The sequence below is a fragment of the Serinus canaria genome, chromosome 13, assembly GCF_022539315.1.
Source record: "Serinus canaria isolate serCan28SL12 chromosome 13, serCan2020, whole genome shotgun sequence".
Taxonomy (NCBI): Eukaryota; Metazoa; Chordata; class Aves; order Passeriformes; family Fringillidae; genus Serinus; species Serinus canaria.
In genome coordinates, this window is record NC_066327.1 from 14,727,067 (window position 1) to 14,745,170 (window position 18,104).

An 18,104-nucleotide genomic window follows, 5' to 3' on the forward strand; every position below is an offset into this window, starting at 1 on the left:
CCTTTGGTTATCTGTCACTGAGTGAGGGACGGGGAAGGGGCCGGGGTCCTGCCCAAGGGGCACCGAGCCCAGCGGTGCCGGCACCCGTGCCACGGCGGAGCGGGTGGCGCCGGGCCGGGGCCCTTGGCCTCGATGCTCCGCACAGAGGGCGGCCGCCGGAGAGGTGGGAAAGGGCAGCGAGGGGGAGCTGGCCCGTAGCCCCCCACCACTCGCCACCCCCCCGCGCCCGACCGGGCAGCGTCCGGGGCCGGCCCACCGGTGGCTGGCACTGCCCTCTGGCCCTCAGCGTGGGGAACACCACCGTGCCTACCCATGTGCCAGGCGCGGCCCCTCACCTCGCACCCGGCCGAGCCACCGCCGGGGGCCAGCCCCGCGCCTGCCCCCCGCCCCGCGGGGAGCCGCCCCCTCCCACCCCGGTCCCTTGCACACGCCGCCGCCGCGGGCGCGGACCCCGCGGGGACGGCCCTGAAAGTCTCACGGTCCTGCTGTGGCGTTGCGGACATGTGCAGTACAGTGCATGGCAGTATCAGCTGAGCACAAAAACCCCTCTCCCCACCCCCCTCACCCCACAGCCGGCTAGACGTAGCCAAGACCACGTTCCAAGCTGGTCAGACATGCATGCATATTTGTGAACATTTACATAGGGCTGGCGTCCGCTCGGAAGCTCCCAGGCGTCAGCGACGCGCCGGGAGGGCGGTGCTCTCACCACCACCCCTGCCACCGCCTCCCGTCACCCTCCTCGCTAATTAATCATGCAAAACAACGGCCACGCGGGATTGATGGAGCCGGGCGGCGGTGTGGCGGCTTCTCCCCCCACGCCTGCAAGGACAGGGGGGATACGGTGGCAAGGGGACCGCTCACAGCTTCCCCCGCACCAGCCGGGCCAAGGCCAGGGTAGCACTGAAAATACTCCACGAAGTTATGAATAAAACCCCCCCGCTCTGGGGGCCGCAGCCCAGCCGGCCCCTCGCTGCCCACGGCCGGGGAAATCGCGCCGTCCAGCCAGCAGGACGGGGCACGGGGCTACCTTGATTTACGTCGTCGGGACAGAGATACGAGCAGGAGGTGGGGGCCGGGCAGCACACGGGGGAAACCACATGCCCAAAGCCCTAGGGATGGGGTTGGTGTCCCCTCCTCAAGCTTGGCTGCCTTGCGGGATGCCACACGGCCTGGGCCCCGGGAGCTGCGCTGGCCAGGCACAGGGGAATGAACAGGGAGAGGGGCCAGGGCTGCGCCAGCACCATCCTACACTGGCGAAACACCCCAAGCAGCCATAGCCCTCTGGGGCTCCTCAGGGCAGCCAAGGCAGGAGAGAGTCCGTGCCAGGCTGTGCACAGGAGCGGGGACAGAGGCATTCCTGTGTTCCTGCCTTTCTGCCCCAGCCACGCCGCGGGGTTGCTGGTGTAACACCTTGGCCACACTCCGCCAGCCTCCTTCTCCGGCTGTGCCCGGGGCCGGGGTGCTGCCGGCATCAAACCCGCAGCGCTCCCTCCTCTCTCCTCCCCGCGTCCTCTGAGAGCAACGCTGAGGGGAGGAGCCGCCTGCGTGCCCCTAGGGCAAACGGCCAAGGAACCAAAAACATGACGGAAATGAAAAGGAAACAAGGGGGGGAAAAACTATCGTAAAAAAAAAATAGTGACAAAGGGAAAAAACCACTAATTCCCTAGGAGAGTACAACGACCTGGAAAGAGATGGAGCAACAACAGCGTCTTTGGAGCGCAGAGGGCACGGCCACGCACCTCCCGCCTCCAGCACAACACGATTCGGGGCCCTGGGAGCGCAGCGGGCAGGGCGTCCGGCTGAGTCGGTGCCCCGGCGGGGAGGAGGAGGGCTGGCCGGGAGCCCAGACTGCTCAATGCTCACCACATCCGAGGAGAGGCTTTGGGGAGGGGGGGTAAGCGCAGGGTCAGGCCCTAGCAGCGGGCAGCAGCCCCCGCCCCAGCCCGGCGTCCTTGTCCTCTAGCGAATTGTGCGGCACAGCGCCCGCCAGCCTCAGTCCGCCTCCCGCTGCACCTCCGACGCGTCCGCCCGGCAGATCGGGCACGTGCGGTTTGCCTGCGGGCAACCAGAGATAGGGGCAAGTGAGCAAGGCTGGAACCACATCCCAGCAGTGGCTTAGCCAGCCCTGCACAGTGCTTGGCCCCAGCTCCCAGCGCATGCAGGGCACTGAGGCCACCCAAAAGGTATCACCCCATACCCACAGCAGCCCAAGAAATCACCCTGCTCCCCCAGAGCGGGCACAGGCATTACCTTTAACCATTTGTCGACACACTTGGCGTGGAACTCGTGGTTGCAGGGCAGGACACGGAGAAGCTGCCGGGCCTCGAAGTCGCTGAAGCACACGACGCACCTGGGGGAAGCAGCCATCAGTACAGCCGCACTGCCAGCCACGGCTCCCAATCCCTGCCAGGCCCCCCATGTGCACCCCAAGCTCACTCACAGGGTCTGCTCAGACTGGTGGCTCTCGGGGTTGAAGCGGTAGGACGGGAGGTGTTCAATGTCTGCTTTGGTGAGTCCCCGTGGCTTGGCCTCCCCCAGCCGCTCGGCCAAGTTAAGCAGTGCCTGGAGGGAGATGCAGAGGCCGGCACAGCTCATCTCCTGTTCTGGCACAGGACCCCTTCAGGATTCCCCCTTCCAGCAGAGCATTCAGCAAACCCCCCCAGCTCTCCCATCCTATATCACTGTGAGGAAGCCAAGCAGACTCACCTCATAATTCTCCATCTCCACATCATCCACGTCCAGGTCTAAGCTGATCGTGGGCCCCACGGCTGTTGGTGACACAGGAAGCATAGAACTGGGGGGGGAAGGACAGGGCAGTCAGCAATGTCCACCCTGGCATCTCCCAGGGGGCACAGCCCTCTGTGCCATCACAGTGCCATTGTGGCCCCCATTCACAGTGCCTCCCCTGCCCTATGCATCTCAGAATATTCCACCAATACTCACAGGAAATAGGGCAGGAAGCTCGGATAGTACGGAGGAGGCGGCGGAGGGGGTGGTGGTGGCGGCAGTGCCTGTTGCAGCCGGTACCGCTGGGTGTTCAGCCGCCGGGGCATCATATGGGGGTATGGCTGCAGGGAGAGATGGGGCACTCAGAGTCGTGCCAGCCCCACAGCGTTCCCAACCCCTCCCAACGATGGGGACTCACCACGCCAAATGGCAGTTCTTGGTGCAGCGGGTCATGGGGGAGGTAATGCAGCGGCATGGAGGGCGACAGTGTGGGAGCGTGGTGAGACGGAGGGTATGTGAAGCCTGCGATGGGGTGCTGCTCCCCTCGCAGGTCCACGTCATTGTCTATCCTCTGCAGAGGCTGTGGGGAAAGAGTTAGAGACTGGGAGGAGCATCCCAAATTACACCTCCCCAACGCTACGAAGACAGAGGCACACTGGGCACCCTACCCACCACCCCCAACTTCTGCAGACCCACAGGGGCTGCAGAAGGACAAGACCCCAAGGTGGTGGGTGCATCACGTCCCCAGCCTGTCCCTTTACCCCAACTCACCATACGTGGATGCTGGGCTTGGAGAGGTACGAACTGCCCCAGGGGGGCCATGTGGGGCGGCTGGTGGGGGGGCACTGGCGGTGGGGGTGGGTGTAGGATGTAATGGTCGCTGGAGATGATGGGGGGGAATGTCTGGTAGGAGACGGGAAGTTGTTGCATGGCACATGCCTGAATCAGCTGTGGGGAGAGACAGAGAGAAAAACAAGGGTCAGACACCCCTGCCCCCTCCCCAGGGCCTCCAAAAGACCCTGTGCTCCCAGAAACTTGCACTACAATGGGCTTAGGTACCCACAGGACCTCTGGGCACTCACGGCCCAGGCTGTCCCCAGGCGTCCCCCGCTGTGACTCACCGGGGGTGGGAGGCAGCAGAGCGGGTAGTGCTGTCCGCTGAACATCACTGAGCATGCTGGGAGCTGCTGGGTGCTGCACCCAGGGATGTGCTGGCCAGCGTGGATGGGGAAGCCTTGCGTCGTTACGGTGGTAACCGTGTAGGAGAGAGGGACAGGTCCCTGGTGCACCTAAGGACAAGGTGCCGAGGGCACAGTCAGGGTACAGCCCTGTCTGAGCTGTCCCTGTCCTGACAGGGTCATAGCAGGACGTTGGGCACTCAGCACTAGGACTGGCATGCCCATCCCGCTGGTGTGGCCAGAGAAACAAGCTGAGTGAAGGCTCAGCTTGAGGGAGTTTTGAGCCCTTCTTTCCTCTGCACAGACAGGCTGACACAGCCTCCAACACATCACCATTACCATGGATTATGATGACAGTTGTCACATGAACAACCCTACAAGGGGACTGTCTCCAGCCCCTGGGAGCAGGGATCACCCTGGACATACCCAGAAGGCAGAGGGACCCCAAGATTTAAATCTCAGAGAATCAGAGCACCAGCAGGCTCAGGGCTGGGTGATCCCAGCAGCAAGTGGCCAGAGGGGACCCAAGGACAAGTCACCACTCCAGACAACAGCCCAAGGAACACCACAGGATCACACTTGGGAGTGGGGCTGGGGGCTGCAGCACCTACCTGATCATGCAGATCCACCATGAATGGGTTCTGGTGGGGTGGGTGAGCGGCTGGGTGAAGCATTCGTGGCGGCGTGCTGGGAAGAGCGTAGGCGCGAGGCTCATCTACAGGGACGTGTGGCTGCTGGGGGAAGGCAGGGTGCACCTGGGGCTCATCCTGGCCCAGCAGGGTTGCCAGAGGTCGATCGCGTCGTCCCCACTGACGCCTGGCAGAGGGGCTGTGGGGCCACCGCAGGAGAGAAACAGAGCAGGAGTGACCCCCCAGGCCAGAGGGGCACCACAGCCCCAGGCAGGATGGCTACAGGATGATCAGCCCAGTGCCCTGGGTGAGATACTCAGGGCATTGTGCCAGACCATGTCAGGCTGGACAGCTCCAGAACCAGCTTCTCTGCTCACCCTGCAAGTGACCTCTCCGTGTCCGCAGCATAAAAAGGACCCCTGCTCCCCAGGGACCCCTCATTTGGGCCAGGTGGATGTGCTTCCCTGTCAATGTTCCCCCAAGCCCCACTGGGAGCCGGTGTCTTGCCCCAGCAGGACCAGATAACCGGCCCCACAACCCCATGTGCCACAGGGGACAGGGCTCCACACCGCCCTGCAGCCCGTACCTTCGCCGGAGGTGGTCAGGGCTGCTGCAGGGTCCCCCCGAGAAACGGCGCTGGGCAAAAGGGGCAGAGGGCGGCCGCCTATTCACTGCCAGTTCCCATGGTCGCATTGGTGACGTCGGGAGGCGGATGGGCACACGGGACCTCAGGCTCCAGGCAGGGCAAGACACCAGCAGCTTGAACTCTGCAAGAGGGACAGCGGGTCATGGCACTGTCCCGCCACCGCTCAGGCTGCTGCTCCATAGTTGGAGCTCTTTCTGCTCCTCCACTAGAGCTGCACCCACCCCATCTCCTGGGGCTGCATATGGCCCTGAGAGGGGCTAGGAAGAGCCTGTTCCAAACTCCCTTGTTACTGTTCCTCCCCTTCATGGCCGGAGTCACCTCCCATGCACGACACAAAGACAGAGAGAGAGAGAAAGACTTATTTTTGCACTTAGTTTTGGCACAGAGGAAAGAAAGTGATGAAGAGCCATGTGGCTGTGGCAGCATCCCAGCCTGCTCACCGGCCAACAGGGAACATAAGCATGGCATGGGGAGTTTCCAGCAGGTCCCTGATGCTGCTCTGGGGGGTGCTGTTTGTTGCTGAGCTCCTGTACATCCTATTCTGGAGTGATACTGCTACTCCAGTGACCGGCGCAGGGGCTGGTGGTGGCAGCAGGGCTCATGGCCCTTCTCTGTCAGCTCCCTGCTGCAAACAGGGTGCAGCCACACATCCCCACAGAGGAGGGGACAAGCATGGGCTGTGCTGAAGCCATGGAGGTAGCTCTGCTCCCCCAGATGCTCCCCAAGGCAGTGGGAACACTGCTCCGGCCCTGCCCCATCTCCCCTCCTGCACCCAGCCTGACTGGTGTTCCTGCACCAGAGCCCCTTCCCCGGACACAGCTTGACCCCTCACCCCCAATCAACCCTGGCACCACACAGAGGAGACATCTGCATTTGGGGCTGGGCATCCCCAGGCTCTGCTTTCCCAGGTCCCAAAACGGCCTTCCTTGCCTTAATGTGTATCTAAGACCCTCCCTGCATACCCTTCCATTGCCCAGCTTCCTTCAGCTTCCACAGCATGAGGCCAGCACACGGCAGCAGCCATGGCTTGGCACCGCAGCCCACACACCCCTAAATCCAGCTCACTGCAGGCTGGTGAGGTCCCCCCCAAAGCAGCTTCTTCAGCTCCACCTCCTCTTCAGTGCCCAAGGCAAAGACACACCCGGGACAGGAAAGACACTCCGGGGACCTGGAGCCTGGGGAATGCTGCTCAGCTGGGGGAACTCAGCCCAGCAGAGAGAAGCTGCAATGTCACTTTTGGGTGATGGGTATCAACAACAACTGGGACAAGTCCTGTGCCACATACAAGTCTCTTCTTAACCTCATCTTCATCTCCACACTACTGTGGAAACTGAAAGCAAATTTCTTTGTTTTGGTAGGAAAAAGGAAGAAGAGCAATAGCCGCAGGCTGAGCCCTCCCAGAATCTGTCTGTGACCGTCACCAGGGAAGGGGGTGTGCCTGACCAGGAGGTTCCTTCCACAGGGAGTTTATTCTGTCCACCTCGAAGCTCTGCCCGGCTGCAATATGCCCCTGAGTGGGCTGGGAGCCAGAATGCAAGCAATAACCCAGGTTCAGCCCCACTCTGAAGAAGCCTCCCTGAGGTGTTACTGCTTCCAGTTCCACATCCTAACTCTCAGAGCACACGTGGTGCCAAGGCCCTGTGTGATCCAGCAGGCACCTTCCAGACCAGGCACCACAGCAGTGGGCTTTTGGGATGGGCAGCACATCCACAGAGGAACACTGAAGCCACACAGGGGCTCGCCTGCTCCTGAGACCTCCAGAGCGGCCGGCTGCCTGCGGTCCTGGAACCCCAGGACGGCATCCCGAGGCAGGACGGCACCCCCGACTTGCGGGACAGCGCTGGCCCGGCCCTCGTCCTGCCACAAGCAGCACCCGTAAGGTACCCACCCTCCTGTCCCAAGCGGGCACACCCGGCTCCCTCAGCACCCGCGGCTGGAAGCCAGCAGCCACACCGAGCAGGATGACCGTGACCCCGCGGAGGCCACTGCAGCTCCGAAACGAAGGGGATCGCGGTCCCGCAGCCCCTCGGAGGGGCGGGGGGAGGCGGCTCCCGAGCCCCGCCGAGAACAAAGTTAGCAGCGCGCCAGCGCTCACGCCCGGTGCCATCTGCTCGGGCACAGGCGGGCTCCGGGGCTGCCGCCCGCCCTGAGGGTCCTGCCACCCTGCTGCCACCCACCGCCGGCTCCGTCCCGGCACCCCGAGCTCTTCCGTAGCCCCTTCCCCGCCGTTCCCAAGCGGGCGCTGCCAGCTCCCCCGGGAGCGGGGTCACCGCTGGCCCCGCCGCACCGGCAGCCTCTTCGGAAGGTCGACCCCGACTCCTAACCCCACCCCCAGACCCGAGCCGAACCCGACCCAAACCCGACCCTCTGTGTCCGAGACGGCGGCGCACGGCGGGGCGAGCAGCACATCCCGGAGCGCACCGACGGAGCGCCCCACCGTGCAGTACCCCGGGGAGGCACCGCGGCCACCGGCAGCCGGGAGCGCACCCCAGCCCGTGCCCCCCGTCGCGGAGCCCTGCCGGTGCCGGTGCGGATCTGTGGCTTTAAGAGCGGCCGCTCCGGGGCCATGTGCTCGGCGCCAAACAAAAGCAATAACAAAGGCGGCCGCCGGACCCCGCCACCGCCGCCTGGGGCAGGTGCCGTCGGGGGTCCGGGGGGCGGCCCCCGCCCACGCCCCGCTCCCGCCCCCCCCCGGCCCGCACGTACCTGCACCGATTGCCTGGGCCGCCGCTCCGGTGCCGCTGCGGCGCCCCCGCCCCCTCCCTCCCGCCGCTCTTTGTTCGCCGACGCCGGGCCCGGGCCTGCCCCCCCCCGCCGGCCCGCCGCCGGCCCTCCCCTCCCTCCCTCTCGCCCGCCTCCCGCCGGGCCGGCCCCCTCCCCGCCGCCGCTGTTTCCGGTGCCTCTTTGTTTTCCGCGGCGCGGGGCGGCCGCGGCGGGCCGGGGTGCGCGGGGGGGTGCCTGTCCCTTTAAGAAGCAGCGGGAGGCACCGGACCGAGTCACAGCGCTCGGGGGCACCGGGGGCGCGCGCGGCTGCCGCGGGGGGGGAAGGAGGGGGGCGGCCGGGGGCACCGGGGGGGGAGAGCGGCGCGGCGCGCGCGCGTCCCACGTGACCAGGCGTGTCACGGTCCGCAGCCATCTTGGAGCGCAGGGCCGCCACGCGGGGCAGCGACCCCCGTCCGGAACCACCGGGGTGGGCCCAGAACCGAGGGCACCCACCGCCCTTCTCAAGTGGCCTGGTGCCGCTACCGGCCACCTCGCCCCGCTGGGACAGGCCCTAAGGCTGGTGGCACGGTACCTGCGGCTGTGCCCCCGCATCACTCCCGGGCCCCTGGTCACCGGGCTGGCAGCTCCGTGGGCCCGGTGGGCCGCGGGCATGGCAGTCCCGTGGGCCCGGAAGTCGCCGTGCTTCTCTGCTGGTGGGCAGAAAGCACCGGGGTGGGGAAGCAGGGCCTCGGCTCCCCACCACCTTCCGCGCTCGGACGGGAGCATGGAGGGGCTACTCCGGTCCCGCTTAGGACATCGAACCCTTTTCCCGCACCGACACCTCTCCCAGGGGATCTGTGGCCAGTTCAAACTTTTACACACCAGAAAAGACCCTTTTGCTTCAGAAAAGCCTCCTATTCTCTCACATTAATTAAGCAAGAAGCAGGAACTACTCGGACCATCTGCACACCTCCAGCTCACCTGAGCGAGTCACCCGGCTGGTGGCTAACGCTGAGAGTTGGACGCTGAGAGGCAGAGCCACCCCGGGAGCTGCGCACCGAGAGGCCGAGCCAGCGGCTCCCCGTGTGCCCCAACAGCACCGCTCAGGCACCAGTCAAATCCCCGTGCTCAGGACAGCACATCGCAGCAGCTTCACTGAGTGCCAGATGCTGCATCTGAGCCAAATTTCCCCCGGTTACAACGCACACTTAGAAATTCCCAGGTAGGCGAGCGAGCCAGCCGGCAGCCCTGATGTAATGCCTATAAACCAGCCCTCCCCTGACAGCTGGGCTTTAAAGTGCTAACAACCAAAAGGGAGCTAATTAATTTGTAGCATCACCCCTTTCAAAGAAAACCTCAGATTGACGATTTAACAATTCAGTATCTTCTTGTTGTGATGAGCAGTCGGATTCAGCTTAGCTCGATTCCAGCCCCGTGCCCAGGTCTCTTCAGGCCTCTCTCAAGGCTCTCACCTCTTCACCCCACATCCAGGCATGCAGGAGGAGCTACACCAGGCTCAAGGATTCTCCAGGACACAGAGCACTCTGGGGGAAGATCCCTCTACCATGACTGTCAGTAGCACCACAGCCAACTGCTTCTGTCCCCATATTAGGGGACACACAGAACAGGAAGGCAGCACAGCAGGGCAGACCTATGATGGTGTCAGAGCCACGCACTCAGGCAAGAACTCCAGCAGGAAGAGCCAAAGGATTGAATCAGCCCAAACCTGAACAACCACCCTCCAGGTCTGTTCCACTACAGCCTCTTTGCTTCAGGAGATGGGGACTACAGGGAAGAGAAGGAAAACAGCACTCTGTCCTTTGACCTTGCCATTGTTTGTGGGCAGAGGCAGCACTGCACCTTCACAAGACTGCCAGGACACGGTCTGATCCTGGGCAGAGCACTGGCAGCAGGTAGAGGCCACAGATGGTGGATATCTCTGCAGACACTCCCTCCAGACCCGCTCCAGCATCACCAGCTTCCCCGTGGGCAGCAGCTATCGATGTCCTCAGGACGGCACCAGGAGAAGCCATCGATGGAACACAGCTCACACGCTGCTCACGCTCCCTGCCCAGCCAGGCTGGATCATTCCCCTGGCACAGCCACACTGCACATGGCTGTGCCCAGTGAGGATGGGGCACCACACATCCAGCCACAGGATCAGAGCATGTGGAAACAGCTCTTCCCACACTGTCTCAGGGACACAGCCATGCACACAGACTCCAATATCACACTGTCCCAAGTACAGAGCTTTGCCTGAAAAGCCATGTGAGGGGCCCAAAGGATGCTACAGCAAGGTTGGTAATGCTGGTCAATGCTTCTGGGCCAGGACAAGGGATTCCAGTCCAGCCACAGGGACCTGTGACACCCCTGGTCAATGGGACAGCCCGTAAGCTTTTGATAGTTCTCTACGTGCAGGGGCTACTCAGGCTGAACCTGGATGCTCTAAAGCCGACAGGTGGCCCATCCTTTCCTTGAGGATAGCCAGAGGCCAGCAGGACAAAGTCTCTCTGAGCCCAGGCTCTTGAAGAGACCATCTGCTGCCACAGACATGCCACCTCCCTCACACCATATATAGGTCAGGTCTGACACAGGATTAGCCAGGGTGATCCAGTGGTGAGAGCACATCTCCCACTGGAGGGTTGGTCTGCCCTGTGCTCTCCCCAACACTCAGCATGAAGCCAGTGCTTCATCTCCACATTCTCCTGGGCCTCTCACACAAGTCTAGGGAGAGAAAGAGGCCCCAGATCCTACTCTTTTCTCCCCAGGGCCTAGAAAAAAAGTGTGAACAAACTGGCACCAAGAACACAGAAGCTCTCAGACTGTAGGGAGGGAGGAGCAGTGGGAGTATCCCTACCCTATCCAAGGCCCAACACAAGCACGGAAGGACATGGGACACCCCAACATCAGCAGGGTGAAGCACTTCTCCACTGTGGAGATGGGGGAGCAAGGAGCTCCCTCCCTGCTCCACACACCCAGTGGAGCTGAGTTCACTGGCAGTGGAGGCAGGACGCCTCTGCCGTGATCACACGCCACCCACTCCCACCCCCAGGCTGACAGCACTCCCATCAAACGCCTCCAGCCACACACACGTGGAGGATGCTGACATGAGGAGCGAGTAGCTGCACAGGCAGCGGAACTGATAACGCCCAGTTTCCTGTCGATCTCTCCCACGTGGATTCTCTGATGTCTAATAGCATGGCTGAGCTGCACTGCAGAGGGAGAACTAGCAGCACCTTCCTCCCCGAGAGCCAGAGCCTGTAGCAAGCCAAGACCTCAGAGGCAGCATCCACACCTGACACCTACCCCAACTGACACCATCCAGCAAGTTCAAAGCAGAGTGAACACAGATAAACAGTAAGCTTGCAACAAGCCTTCATTTCCTTAGAACAGGGTAAATAATCTGCAGAGATCTCCACCTTCCTTCACTTTGCCCTAGAAACACCAGCACAACCTAAATAGCATGACCAGAAGGCTGCAGGTGCAGCAACTGAGCCCAGCTTGGCCACCTCTGTAGCTCAGCAGAATCAAGGAATGGGTTGTATCCTCCTCTCTCCTGGGCGGCCTCTTCTCCCCTGAACAGAAGCATGCTGAATTACACACACCTCTATCTGTCCAGGCATCTTGCAGCAGCCACTTCCACAGTTCAGCTGCACATGGGTGGCAGGAAAAGAGCAAATGCCACCATGTCCCTCCCCAACCTGCTGCCTGCTGCCTCCATGGTCCTTCCTTTCCTTCCTGCTACGAGACACTGCTTTTCAGGACTCCATACTCCTCTGCCCTTCACTTTTAGTTCTCATTTCAAACAGCCCTTTCCTAAATCAGACCCAATCTCTCCTGACACAGATCCAGCACAGGGTGGAGGGATCACCCTTCTTTTCCTTCTCCACACAGCACCCCTGGAGTCCCCAGCTCATCTGCCACTTCTCCACAAGCATCTCTCTGAGTCCAGCCTGCTGTCTACATGCAGTGGACAGTGTTAAATGGCATCTGCCAAGTGAGTGGCTGAGGGTAGGAGGGGCCAGGCTCCAGACACCTTCCCCACCTGCTCTCAGTCAGAGCAGCTCCTGCAAAGGGATACAGGCAGAGCCAGGAGCTGGTAGATGGCGAAGAGCAGTTTCGTTACCACTCAGCAAAACGAAGCGTCTCTTGAAAGCATTAGTGACAGTAAGGAAGTTGGGCTGGGTGGTTTGTTTTGCATTTTAAGAAGCCTGCAGGGACACGGACAACCTGCAACAATCAATTTCAGAAAGGAGCTCAGAGAAACTCAGGATTTTCAACAACCATTCACCCTCCTTTGTCCTTGATTAAAAATTTGCCGAGAGGCTGCTTATAAGATGCACCAAAACAGGGAGTGACCACTACCCTAAGTGCAGAGGAGGTTTGCTGCAATACGTCCCCGTACATCACTCAGAGAACCCCAAACCAGTGCCTGAGGTTGGTTTTAAGAGCAAAAACATGACTTTCAAGCTGACAGCCCCTGTGCGCAAAGCACAACTGCGGTGACAAGAGAGCAGCCTGGGGCACAGGAGCTGCCTGACCTCTGCTACAGCTCTCCACGGCAGATTTTTATTGTTCACCAGTCTCCCAAAGCACAGGCATGGAGAGAAAACCAACTAAGACACTTGTCTCAAAATGCAAATACATCTAGGGAGCCCCACCAGCACAGCAGGGGAAAGACAGCCTGCCGGAGGGAACCGCGCCTCAGCATTGCCGGGCTTGGGGGAAGAAGGACCAGAACATGGGCCCTCCCTTCCCAGGGGCAACAGCAAGAGATGCCAGAGGCCTGGATCACCAAGACACAGGCTCACGGGAGAGAAAGCTCCTAACACACAGTACTGCAGACCAGTCCTCTGCTCTGCATGGCTGAGCTAAAATCATACTTTCCAGGGTAACCACGGAAGACCCAGAACTACAGCTCTGCAGCCAGTGAGAGCAGGTCTCTAGGGACCAGTCTGAAGCTAGAAAATAATATTCCCAAGGCCAGCAACGAGCGCTGTTTGTTGGGGACACTGCTCAACCTCACGCTCTACCATGCACAGAGCAAAGTGTGGAGTCCTCCCAAATCACGCCATTCCAGAAAACCCAGACATGCCACACTGGACATGGGACCCATGGTCTGCTTGTGTCCCCAGGAAACAGCTCCTGCCCTGAAATGCTGAGGACTTGCAGGTGCAAGGGTGGAGGAAAGGATAAGCACCATGGTGCAGCTCTGCTGCCCAGACAGTCAGCAGGCTGGCTTCTCCCAATACCCTTGTGAGCTGACAGCACAGATCCACACTGCTCCCCTCTGGAACTGACCTGTCTCAGGGAGCCACGCAACATCCTCATGCAGCTCCATGACCACTAGACTCACGGCTTGGCTCTCCCAAGTTCCTGCATCACTGTTGGAGTGCTCTGGGAGAGCTCGCCAGCACCAGCACCTTCCTCGGATGTTTGAGCAGCCTCTGTGCATATCAGACTGGCACCATACAGGCTGTGCCTGCAAGGTGGGTACGCAAACCCCTTGGCCAACCAATTACCCACACACAGCAGGTAACAAACCATGCTTCTCCAGACTGGTCCAAGCAGGGAGCCAAGGGGAACATCTTTGTGTGAAAATGTTGTGCCCCAGGTCCTCAATAAAGAGGTGAAACCTCCAAGAGCACAGAGAAGCCAGGCTTTCCTGCCGAAAACCAGCGCCGTGCTGCCTGCCACCAGCACCTCCTGAGCCGTGCCCCGAGGCCGGCCTCACGTGACAGTGGAGTGGATGCACACAGGAGGAGTGGCTGTAGTGACAGCGTTACAGCTTGTGTCCAACACACAGCTGAGCCCAGCAAATCCCAGTGCTCTGCAGCTCTTCTTTATAAACTCCACACACTGCATAGGTACACGAGTGTCGGTGAGAGCTCAGTGCCCACAGCCCCTGGATAATGACACCTACAGGGAGACAACCCAGTGAGTACAGGGCTCCTGAACTCTCTGCTGTCCATTAGCACAAGGACCGGCCCACACCAAGCCCCAGGGACCAAGGACAGCTGTTCTTACACCAGCCCCAACTGCCCAGGGCCAGCCCCTCAGCTATTTCAGCACACGTACTCCCAGCAGGAAGCAGGGACACCCAGCAGGATAAGCAGGACTTCACCCTGTCTAACTCTGCTCCAAGTGACTTTACATCATTCCCTACTCTACCCTGGGTGGCAGGACTTGGGCAGTTCTGCAGACAACCTGGGAGAAAAGTGATGCAAGATGAAGCCCAACCCTTACCTGCCAGCTGTTATTTCATTCCTCTAACAGGTCCATAAACCAAGGATAATTAAATCTCTCCTAAACTCTCTTTCATTTAAAATAAAAATCTATAGTCCCTATTTCATTAGCTGGCTCTAGGTTTTACAGCTTGATCAATTCCCCTCACAGGGCCCTGGTCCTGGACAGGCAGATGCAAACATACAGCTTCCATGGTGCAGATCAATGGGATTCACAAAGTCTTCTACCCCATTCCTTGCTCCTCACTCACCAAAGGGAGCCACACAGCCCAGCAGGCAGGGACAGTGTGTTTCACTGCTCAGGGGAACACCACTGACATGAGTGGCTTCAAAGGTTGGAGTGAGCACCTGGCAAGAACAGAGGCAGCAGCGACACTCCCACTCCAGTGAAGGGCCCCAGGAATGCAGCCATGACCCTAAGGGAAAAGCATGCCAGCAGGGTGACATCTCCCTGTTTGCTGCACAGTGAAGAGGGACAAGGCTCAGCTCCCACAGCTGACAGCTGGAGCCAGAGCCCACCACAAGCACCAGCTGGGAACCAAGAGCAGCCGCCACCTCTCTGACCTCCCTGCACGCAAAGAGGAAGAGACTCGTCACTGAGACCCAGGCACACAGGCTCAGTGTTTCCTGCCCTTCCCAGCACTCTGCTGCTGCCCTGCCACACAACACCTTCCCCCTGCCAGGCCAGTAGGCTCCAGATGGCTCTCACCACCCCTGCAAGCCTCTCCCTCCACTGCAGCAGGATCTTCCAGTGCCCTGGCAGCAGATAGAGGGACAAAGCAGCAGCCAGAGCTGCACAGAGAACATCTGGGCAGAGCCCACAGAGTGGACATCAAAGTGCTGGGCAGCCCTTGGCCAGCACTCAGGTGCCCCCCTGGCACCTATCACATCATCTCCCTCTGTTCCAGGTGCATATCTTTCCCTCCCTCCCTCCCTCCCTCCCACCTTTGCACAGCCAGAAAGCAGCAAGTTGCCACAGTCTGAGTCCTGTCAGTGCCAGGACACACCATGGTGGCAGCCACAAAGGCAAGGTCCGGCAGCCCCAGCTCCAGTGAACTCTGGCCTGGCCACACAATGCCAGTGATGGACAGACCACACCACCAGGGCCCAAATCCTGATCTGTACTCGAACCAGCTGGTACTCGCCAGGGGATATCAGGAAAGATTTCTGTTCATCACCTGGAGAGTGCCTAGTTCCAAGCAAGGCTGGGGGAACAAAGCTTTGCCATCCCACCAGGATTCCTTGCATGGCTGCATGCAGGGAGATTGCAATGGAGCCTCCCAAACACACACAGGTGCCTCTTGCCTCACCTCCCATGCCAACACCTGCCGTGTCTCCACCAGCACCGTGTCCCAGTGTGGGGGGGAATGGAGGGGCCACATTTCACCTGCTAAACCTAACCCACTGCTCGAGGGGTGTGACACCACCTGGCCAGCCCCAGAGCAGACACCCAAAGGTGACAAACAAAGGCGCCCAGCAGGCACTCCGCATTAGCAGTATTTTTAGACACCACTATGGAGCCGGCCTTATTATTTTCATTGCAACGTGCATAATTACCCACCATGCACCGCAGTGACATCAGACGCAGCCGGCTCTCCTCCGACAGCTGCTCCTCCTCCCGGGGCTCCTGCCTGGCCCCGGGGACCCACCTGCCCCACCAGGCTCTGCCCTGCGCATCTCCCCAGGCCACAAGACCCCACCTCGAGGGGGCCTCGAGGTCCTGGGCCATCAGAGCCGACATGGGTGCAGTGATAGAGGGACAGAGCAAGGCACTGGCACAGGACAGCCAGAAGCAAGCACAGGGATGATGTCTGGAGCTGCAGGCACGCACAGCCAGTTGTGCTGGAGCACGGGGCCGGTGCAGAGCTGGTGGACAAGGTACCAGCACAAAACAGAGCCACGCTCCTGGAAACAGGGGTTGTCCCCAGATGGAGCAAAAGAACCTGCCTAGCCACAGAGCTCAACTCCTGCCCGAGAGAGCAAACCCTGGAGCGCATCCCAGCTGTCCACAACGCGGTCCCATGCGTCCTCCGTGGGACAGGGCTGCCACGGTCCCACACACAGCCCACGGTGCCAGCACAGATCCTGCCGGGCCGGCAGCACGGCTTGTGCCACTGCCACCACCCCGGGTGCCACTACCCCCACCCCGTCACCTCGGATTCATTTGTTTCGTACCTCCTCCCCAGGGACAACTTTCCAAAGAGTTTCACCACTTCCCCTCCCGTCCCGTATCCCACACGGGAGCTTGCCCCGAGCTGGCACAGTTTACCGGGTCCGGGGGAACGGCGGACGGGACACCGCGAGGTGCCAAGCGGGACGAGGACACAATCAGTCAGAAGCCCCTAACTGAAGCCAGACAATCAGCCTCAGCAGAAGCCCCTGACTTCCGCCCGGCCGGGGTCGCGGGAGACCCCAGGAAGGGGCTCCGGCCGGGGAAGGCTCGGACAGCCCCCACGGGTAGCCGCGCTCCGGCTCCCTCCCCGCTGCCCCCCCGGTCCCCGCGGGGCTCCCCCAGCAGCGGGGGCTCCTCCCACCGCCCTGCGGCTGCACCGGGCCTGGCCGCGCTTCACGGCTGCTTCCCCGAACCCCAATGCCCCGGCAGCGGCCACCCCCGCCCGCGCCGTCCATCCGCCCCTTCCGCGCACCGGGCCCGGCTCGGCCGCCCCCGCCGCACCGGGCCGCGCTCGCTCCTCCGCCCGCCGCACCGGGCCCCGCAGCCCTGCATCCGCCCCATCGCTTTGGGCCCTGCCCGCCGCCCTCCCCGTCCCGCTGCCCCGGGGCTGCCCTTCCCCTTCCCCCCGCCCCGGGCCCTGCCCGCCGCCTCCCCCTGGTGCCCCGGCCCTGCCCCGCACAGCCCGGGCCTGCGGCCCCCGCCGCGCCCCGTACCTTCGGGAGGCGCGCCCCCGGCGCTCGGTGCCGTGCCCCGGCGCTGCCCGCCCCTCAGCCCGCTCGCATGGCGCGGCGGCCGGGCCCGCCGGGCTCCGTGTCCGTCCCGGTGCCGGTGCCAGTCCCGGTGCCGCTCCCGCTCCGGCCTCAGCCCCGCCTCATGGCGCCCCCGCGCCCGCCGCGCCGATGGAACCGGCCGCGCCGCGCTGCCCCCCCCCTCCCCGCGCAGCGCCGCCTCTCCCCCCCCGCGCCGCGCCGATGGGCGAGCCCGCCGCCTCCTGCCGTAATGAGCCCAAGAGCGGCGCAGCAAAACTCTCCGGCCGTAATGCTCCGAGCGGCAGCGCACCAACGGCACCGCCACCGAGCTGGGACGATCACAGGAACTAGAGAATCACAGAATCAGTTAGGTTGGAAAAGATTTCTGAGACCATGCAGCCCAACCTATGACCCAACACCACCATGTCAACTAGACCGTGGCACTAAGTGCCACATCCAGTCTTTCCTTAAACATCTTCAGGCACCGTGACTCCACCACCTCTCTGGGCAGCCCATTCCAATGCCTCGCAAACCTTTCCGGGAAGAAATTCTTCATGATGTCCAGCTTAAACCTTCACTGGTTGCCAGGGGGAAGAGGTCGACTCCCACCTGGCTACAACCTCCTTTCAGGTAGTTGTGGATGTCTCAGGACAGCCCTGGGAGGTGTGGAAGTGTCCCAGGACAGCAAGGGACAGTTTGCAGGACAGTGTCCAGCACCAGCCCCAGGAGTCTCGGGAAGGCACCCCAGGACAGCCCTGGAGGATTCTAGGGATAACCGCAGGCAGCTCATGGGGTGTCTGTGAGGATGTCCCGGAGCAGCCTTTGCAGGAGCTGGGGTGGTCCTGGACCAGCTCAGGAGAGGTTTGCTAAAAGGTGGTCACACTCTGTCCCCTGTAGCCCCTTCTCTTAGGGTTCTCTGACCCAGGTGTAGGGTGAGATGGGAACCTCAGAGCAGGCTGAGTGTCTGGAGAGACTCCAGAGTTTCTCCAGTATCCAGGCCCTGTGTGTTCCCCAGGGAATAGGGACACGGATGCAGGGGTCCAACAGGCTGGCC

General features: G+C 61.7%; 1 protein-coding gene across 8 annotated transcripts; it reads right to left on the reverse strand.

Moving 5' to 3' along the window:
• Positions 1-390: 390 nt before the first annotated feature.
• On the reverse strand, positions 391-17,179 carry RNF44 (ring finger protein 44). 8 transcript variants are annotated; one of them, XM_050979815.1, is made up of 11 exons: positions 17,015-17,179; positions 5,121-5,301; positions 4,517-4,733; positions 3,849-4,016; positions 3,499-3,675; positions 3,146-3,307; positions 2,944-3,068; positions 2,707-2,794; positions 2,441-2,562; positions 2,251-2,350; positions 391-2,055 (listed from the first exon to the last, which is right to left on the reverse strand). In XM_050979815.1, exons 2-11 carry the CDS (start codon positions 5,225-5,227, stop codon positions 1,993-1,995), a joined length of 1,329 nt encoding a protein of 442 aa, XP_050835772.1. In that variant the 5' UTR covers positions 5,228-5,301; positions 17,015-17,179; the 3' UTR covers positions 391-1,992. The 8 variants fall into 8 exon arrangements, with proteins under 8 accessions (XP_050835772.1, XP_050835767.1, XP_050835766.1 ...); XM_050979810.1 differs by lacking the exon at positions 17,015-17,179 and adding an exon at positions 9,356-15,015; XM_050979809.1 differs by lacking the exon at positions 17,015-17,179 and adding an exon at positions 5,402-6,263.
• Positions 17,180-18,104: the final 925 nt, after the last annotated feature.